Source organism: Phytophthora sojae, assembly GCF_000149755.1.
Source record: "Phytophthora sojae unplaced genomic scaffold PHYSOscaffold_7, whole genome shotgun sequence".
Lineage (NCBI taxonomy): Eukaryota > Oomycota > Peronosporomycetes > Peronosporales > Peronosporaceae > Phytophthora > Phytophthora sojae.
The window spans coordinates 228,547-235,641 of NW_009258121.1; the positions used below are offsets into that span (position 1 = coordinate 228,547).

General features: G+C 55.8%; 3 protein-coding genes across 3 annotated transcripts in view; all 3 read right to left on the reverse strand.

Moving 5' to 3' along the window:
• Positions 1 to 224: 224 nt before the first annotated feature.
• PHYSODRAFT_460921 (hypothetical protein) lies at positions 225 to 1,412 on the reverse strand (the record flags this gene model as incomplete). The annotated part of the gene is made up of 1 exon (XM_009533583.1): positions 225 to 1,412. A coding segment is annotated over one exon (1,188 nt), but the record flags the coding sequence as incomplete, so codon positions are not given.
• A 1,059-nt stretch (positions 1,413 to 2,471) lies between these two features.
• PHYSODRAFT_562666 (hypothetical protein) lies at positions 2,472 to 4,151 on the reverse strand (the record flags this gene model as incomplete). The annotated part of the gene is made up of 2 exons (XM_009533584.1): positions 2,472 to 3,828; positions 3,905 to 4,151. 2 exons carry the CDS (start codon positions 4,149 to 4,151, stop codon positions 2,636 to 2,638), a joined length of 1,440 nt encoding a protein of 479 aa, XP_009531879.1. The 3' UTR covers positions 2,472 to 2,635.
• Positions 4,152 to 5,204: 1,053 nt separating this feature from the next.
• PHYSODRAFT_361386 (hypothetical protein) overlaps positions 5,205 to 7,095 on the reverse strand; it is a gene marked incomplete at its 5' end in the record, with an annotated part of 2,523 nt that continues 632 nt past the window's right edge. Inside the window, one exon of the mRNA XM_009533585.1 lies at positions 5,205 to 6,652. Within this exon, the coding sequence (XP_009531880.1) occupies positions 5,329 to 6,652 (1,324 nt within the window). The 3' untranslated portion in view covers positions 5,205 to 5,328. The remainder of the gene's footprint in view (positions 6,653 to 7,095) is intronic.

Here is a 7,095-nt window from a genome sequence, read left to right on the forward strand (position 1 = left end):
AATGCCAAAGCCAACATATCGGCTCCAGAACGCGCGTGTGGGGCGCTGTTACTGCTGCCGCTGGAGCTTGAAGTGGCTGTGATTTGAGCAGCAAGAGTGGCAAAAATTCCGCTGCGAAGTTCGCTGTCCGACACGGTGCGGGAGGCTTTTTCGAGCGCCGGGAAAACGTACGACGAGATCTGTCGGACGCACTGGTCCCTCTGCCCTCGGCATAGTGAGCACACCTGCGCGTAGGAATGCCGCCGGCAGCCGAACTGGGCGTTGTAGCAAACCTCCGCGTTCTCGTAGCAGGGAGGGTTGCTATCTCGCAGAGCATCCAGGTCGGTGGGCAGCTTCTGCATGTGGTTCGTCTTCTCGTCCGCTAGCTCGTTATACAGCGCGATCATCTGCCTCGTGCGAGCGAAGTTCGCCTCCAGAGACGATGGGTCCTCCCAGAACGGGATGCTGGTCACGTTGCTCAGTCCGAGGGTCTTGTCCTGGTCGTACGAGTGGAACTCGACGTTGCCAGCCTTGCAGAACGCGTTGTAGTTCTTGTAGTACTTGGTCGAGGCCTTCTGGACGCTGTCAATCGCCGACGCCTCCGATCCAGAACCCGAAGTTGAACTCTCCACTGAAGATGTACTGGTAGCATTGATCGCCGTGATCCCCACCAATTGATCGATCGACAAATAGCCCAAAATCTTGTACGAGAACGTGCAATTCACTCCATCCGGCTGCCACCCAAAGGGGCACAGTCCTCCCTTGTGCTGCTCTCGACAGACGTCGCTCTTGCCGTTCGTCCAACTCGACGTCACGCAGCTATTCGGGTACGAGAACCACACCGTGTCGTGGTACGGGGCCACCATATCTGCAGAGAACGCCTGTGCCCCCACACACGGGCCGATGTCGGGCTGACCGTCGAGTCCGTTAAATTGCTTGCACTCTGGCGGGTGGTCTCTGCTCGATCCACTGCTGTCACTAGCCAAGCCGTCGTCCTGCGCGTCAGCATAGGCGCACTCTCCGTCCTGCATCACCACAAAGGGGCAGAACTCCGGGTACATGCAGCGCTGCTCCTGGTACTCGGCCAATGCAGCGTTGGGCTGCACGATCTGCACCTCGAGGAACGTGATGACGCTCACGTTGTTCCTTCGGTGGCAGCCGCTGGCCGTCGGGTCCGCTCCCTGATCGATGCAGTCGCGCTGCAGGTACATGAGCGCGCCCTCTACGCTGGAGGTGGTGATCGAGTCCATTGAGGCTCGGTAGCGCTCGTCGAAGGAGAAGTTCCCGCTGGATGGGAGGCCCGACACGAAAACCTGCTGGTCAGCGTCCCACACGGGCGCGTACGTCTCCACGCGCGCCTGGTACGACGTCACCGTGCGCATCGACCACGCGTCGACGCCATGCAGAGCGCAGCTCAGCAGCAACGGCAGCGACAGCCGCGCCCACTTCATGGCGAGACTCGGAATGCCGGAGTGTAATGAATGACCTGCTGAGCTTATCCGAATATCAACAGCCGGTTTCAGAGCCGTTATTGAGACTCGCCATTTTGAAGACTCCTTATTACGGGTATTGATGCTGGTCCACGTAAGTAACGGATTTTCCCGAATACAAGACCTGTAGGAAATAGAAGTCCGGTCAGAAATAGGTTGGAGTGCCTGAAAATAGAAGTCCCGAATAAAATAAAAGACCGGACATCTATTTTTTATAAAGGTACTCGAACATTTAGCTTTTAAATGTTAGCCCAAACTCTGTTTGCTTTGGAGCTCGCGCTCATTCCAACCCTATTGGATTTACTTCACAACGATACGATGTACCTGGAAAAAGCAATGAATTGTGGTCGTCAACCGATCTCGCTACATGTACTCCATCAGCATTGTTGTCTTAGACAAAGATCTGCATGTAAACTACTAAAGAGGATGAAACTAAACGACTGTTAATCTCTTTCGTGACGAGCAATGAACGCCTACTTGCACTTTTGCAGCGTCTTGCACAGCCTAGAACTTAACGAAGTGAACGAAGTGTTTGGGCCTCACACCTACCCTTGCCCCAAACACTTCGTTCAAAACCATTTTAAGTTGCTGCTGCTACAAGTGCAGGGCAAACGGATAGCGGGAGTGGTTAAACTCCCACGGCTTATGTACTCGAGGGGCTGCGTCTTACCCAAAAGCTTATCAATGTGAGCTTGAGTGTACCTCCAGGCACCCTGATTTAGCGACCCTACTAAGACTGATAAACTTCTTGGCACCTTGACTTGGCCAGCTTCTCAGTCGTAAATGGGGATGGCGTCAATTCTTTCAGACGAACCAATGCGGTGATCTTTTGGTCCTTCCAACGAGCGAGACGCTCCTTTGCGAGTTCGTAGAGAATTTAACCAAGAAAAGTACATGTAGATCTTCCTTAGTGCAGAGCCAGCCTTGATGCAACGCTTCCATGAAATAAAAGTCCTCACCCGGCTAATATTCGGTAAAATCCGTTACTTCAATCTGAGCATTGGGAATGAAGGGAATATACGATTGCCGGGAGCCGTTATCTTCTCTGTCACTGACCTACATATACGGCGGTCTTAGTACTCACTACTGGGGGAACGCGGCTCCGCTCGGCTTCTTCTGGTTTCAGCCTTGGTGACGAGGCCAAGGGTCATTCATGGTCATGGGATTTACGATGAGCACTCCTCGCCCTTCGTGCCGTCCGCGGGGATGTACCAGCAGTGCTTGGTCTCGACACCGCCGACGGTCGTGGCGCTCATGCTCGAGCCGAACGACCACGTGTCGTCGGCCGTGTGGTACTGCAGCTTGAGCCAGTCCTCCGAGGCCGTGAGCGAGAAGAAGCCGTACTCGTCGCCCGTGTACGTCCACACGTTGCTGACGTAGTCGGCGGCGTACGTCGTGATGCCGCTGGCCGACTCCTTCTGGATACCGCCGCCGGCGCCGTTCTCCACGAAGTGCACGCCCAGCGTCTCCGAGTAGTCGTGCTTCTCGCCGTGCGTGTGGCCGTAGACCCACGCGTGGATGCCAGAGCCCTCCAGGATGTCAAACCACTCCTTCATGCCCGTCTCCGCGTAGTGGACGCTCGGCGAGTAGTGCGAGTTCACAATCTTCCAGGTCGCGTTGGACGTCTGGACCTTCTCGGCGAGCTGCGAGCGCGAGTCGTCACTCCACTCCGTGAACTTGGCGAAGCAGGTGTCGTACATGTCCGTATCACCTCCGCAGCAGTACTCGTCTCCACGCGCAACGTTGTTGCACGAGTCGTCGTCGCCGTTCGAGTAGCCGTAGCACTGGCAGCACACCTGCTGGGCCGCGTGCACGTCGGCGTCGCCCGAGTCCACGTTGAAGATGTCAATGCTGACGCCCGAGTCGGCGTCCTCGATAGTGTACACGTAGAAGTGGTCCTTGAGCACCCAGCGGTCGTCGTTGGGGCTCGTGTACTCCTGCTGCCACTTGAACTTGTTCTCTAGAGCCGTGATGAGGTCGTCCGTGCTGCCGCACTTGGCGTTGTCATCGCCGTCCGAGCAGATGTAACTAGCGCCACCGTAGTCGTGGTTGCCCAGCACGTTGATGAACGGGATTCCAGCGAGGTTGTCGCCGTCGAACTTGCCCTCGAAGGTGGTGGTGAAGCGCGAGTCGCGGCCGTCCTCGCTGTTGATGCCCGTCCAGTAGAAGTTGTCGCCGTGGCTCAGGATGGCCTTCGGCTTGACGTCGGCGTTGCCCGCCTGCGTGTTCATGAGACTGGACACCACATCCTCCGCCACCACGTCGTAGTTGTTGTACGTCTCCGAGCGCGTGCAGCACGAGTCCTTGGTCACGGTCGTGCCCCAGTCTCCGATGGCAAAGGCCGCAAGCGAGTAGGTCACTGCAAGAAATCAGAGAAAATCCGTCATCAGCCTCCTCAACTCCTCTGCCATTTGGGGGGTTGGATTGAACCGTACCGGAGGTGGGGTCGGACGTCACGGTGGACGTGACCGTGGAGCTGCCCGAGGTCGAGTTGGACGACTTCTTGCTGGTGGACGAGCTGGTGCCCGAGCCGCTGGACGTCGAGTCGCCGGCGTCGCCCGACTCCTCCGAGGACGTGGAGGATGAGCTGGACTTGGTGGCCACCAGCACGCCCACGATGGCGCCCACCACGGCGCACAGTACCACGACGCCCACGATGATCAGGCGCTTGTTCACCGCCATTTTCCTATGTATCTGACTGACTGTCGGCGCTTCCAAGAGATCTCCTTGTCCACTCGACGCGAAGTTGGCGAATGGGTGCCCATGGCATTGACCCACGGAACCAGATTCCCGATCCTTGGAAATTACGTGACAAGGACGGAAAGGTTGATAAATTGCGTGAAATAGCCTTGAATTGACCAAGGCTATTGTACTCCGAACAGATCCTCCGGACAGAGAATGGACGGGTTTCGACAAAAATGGCTCAAGATCATCTGATTTTTTTGCCAGCTGCGCCGATTGGCTGAATTATTTGCAAGACGTAGCCTACCCTAACCAGGCGATTAAAACGTGTCGCACACACCATGGAAAAGACCGATCAGCAAAAATGAGGTCGGTGGCTCTGGGGCCCTGGGTTGTCCACGCCGCTATCCAGCAAGCGAAGCTGGTGAAAGGCGTCGCTGCAGTGCGAAATGCTGGTATGAAAGGTGGAAAATTGCAATTCGACTGCCGCTAATAGCGATGACACGGCAGTCCTGCACGTTAATCTGCGATCCCACAGGATGCTGGAGGAATCGCCCAACACATGGTGGCCGCGCTTCAAGTCCACTACAGTATTGCGGTGCAAGTCTCGCATGGCATCGACAACACCGAAATAATGTGATACTGCATCGGTACTTTCGCACGGATATATCCGATCCACTTCAGTTCCCCTCCGCACGTCGAGTCCTTTGCGACTACCTCGAACCGGAACCGATTTCAGTCCCTAAAGGTGACCACTTTTGGCTCAAAAAGGCAACGACGCTCTCTCGCGCATGGCTGCTTGGCTGCTTGGTGCCAGCCATCTTCGCGTGCGAATCCAACCATAAGGGTTGGAGAGACTATATTTCTGGCAGTGACGATGGTGGTGTCTCTTCCTCCAACGTGGTGGTGGGGGGGGGGGGCTCAGCAACTCTGTGTAGCTGAAGTTACAAGCGTGTTGCTGGGGTCACTGTACAGTTCCTTTATGCATGTATTAAATAAATACATGTAACAAATGCTTCACTGCCTCAAGTCCGAACGGCTTTGTATCCGAATACCTCGAAAGCAGTGCAGAGCTATGGAACTGCCCATCGCGCTGTATTTGTATTTATACTTGCGGCTTGATTATTTGAGCACTCTTTAGAATTACTTTTGTTCCGCTGGGTGCTGAAGGCCTAGATTAAAGCAGCACACTCACGAGGAGCGACGAGGCCAGCACCGCACTCGCAGTCATTACACCCGACAGCTTGACCGACGAGGCCGCACTGGTGCCAGTGCTCACCGAAGATGCAGCTTCCGCGTACGGCAGCGTGATCGACTGGTCCGAGAAGGTGCAGCTGCCGTTGTTCGGGACGTGCAGCAGCAGCGCTTTGGCGTATGAGTTCATGCCGTCCAGGATCTCCACGAATCCGTCCTGAAGGAAGGTCTCACTGTCACCGTCGTCGGTGGAGACGGCGCCCAGTGCGAAGAGCACCTTTTCGGTGGCTCGTAGTCCCATCCGCGGCAGGCCCAACTCTGAGGCGGCATAATCCAACAGCAAGTTGCCACGGATCGACTTGCCCGAGGTGAAGAGGTCGGAGAGCGACACGCTCGTACCGTCGGCGTCGACGGCCTCCGAGAAGATCCCCCAAGACTTGAAGTACTGCATCGCCGTGTCAATGGGCTCGAGGCAGATGCCCATGGCGTCCGCACCGTTAGTGCCGAAGCCGATCGTGGTCGAGGCGCCCTTGGTGTTGGTGAAGGCCTTGCCGGCGAACGCGTCGCATATCTGGTCGTTGGGGATTTGGGCGAGGTTCAACAGCGAGACAGTATCGTCGTCCGTCTCGATGAAAGTGAAGGACTTGTAGATGGAGTAGCCGCAGACTTCTTTGGTCGACGTGCCTTTCAGGTTCGTGTACGTCCTCTCGCTGCATTCGGTGTTGAGACCAAGCTCCAGAAGCTTCGTCACCATGTCGTCGAGCGCGTCCCCACCGAACAGCGTCTTAACTTCGCTCAGGAAGTCGTCGCAGCAGCCGTCCACACTGTTGAGGGCGTCCATGACGACGTCCTTCATAACGGTCTCGACATCCGGCTTGATGGTGCCATCGAACAAGGTGCAGATGCTTGACCAACCGTCCGCAGTGCTGAGATCTCCGCCAAAGTTCTCGAGAACGGAGAGACTGTTCTTCACGGCGGAGGAGCTGGCGAGTGACGTGTAGACGGCCTTGGGGTCGATGGCGGCGATGCACTTGGACAGCCAAGGAAGGGCCGTGTCGATCTCCTTGAAGACGGTGGGGAAGTCGATTGAAGTCAAGTCTGTTTCGGTCCAGGACGAAAGGGACTTGGCCAGCGTGCTGTCGGAATCAAGCAGCGTCTTGCACGATGAAGCTTCAGCTACCCCATGTGTGGCGAGGAGGTACGCCATCAGGGGCGTGAACCGAGACGCGTAGAGACGCATGCCTGTGGGGCGCTGGAAGTTTTGGTTGGCTGGTTGAGGGTGGGAAGGCAATTGCAAACTGACCATTCTGCTTTGCCAGGTAGCTTCGCACTCTTCATCAGCCCACGCACAATGCTATCAGTACCGCCCAGGTGCTCCTAAATTAGCATTATGGGCTGTGTCCCAAGCTATTTAGCTGTGGCAAGGCATAAAGATCAGAACCAGAGGTGTGTCCCAAGCTATTTAGCTGTGGCATGGCATAAAGATCAGAACCAGAGGTGGCACGGGGATATGTAGTCTTTGATCTCCAATCTTAGATCTCAAATTCATAGGACAGCAGCTGGTCCAACTGGTTTGCGGGCTTTGGCCCGCGGTGTTCGCAGTTCGGTCGCTTTTTTTACTGTATCCCAAAACCTGTAGAGGTAGAAAACTTTATTTACTACTACACCTTTGCCCAGCCTTAGTTGTCTAATCCGCATCCAAAGTTTTCAGCTTTTATTTGCGAGGTACCCGAATAAGGGGTACCACTCT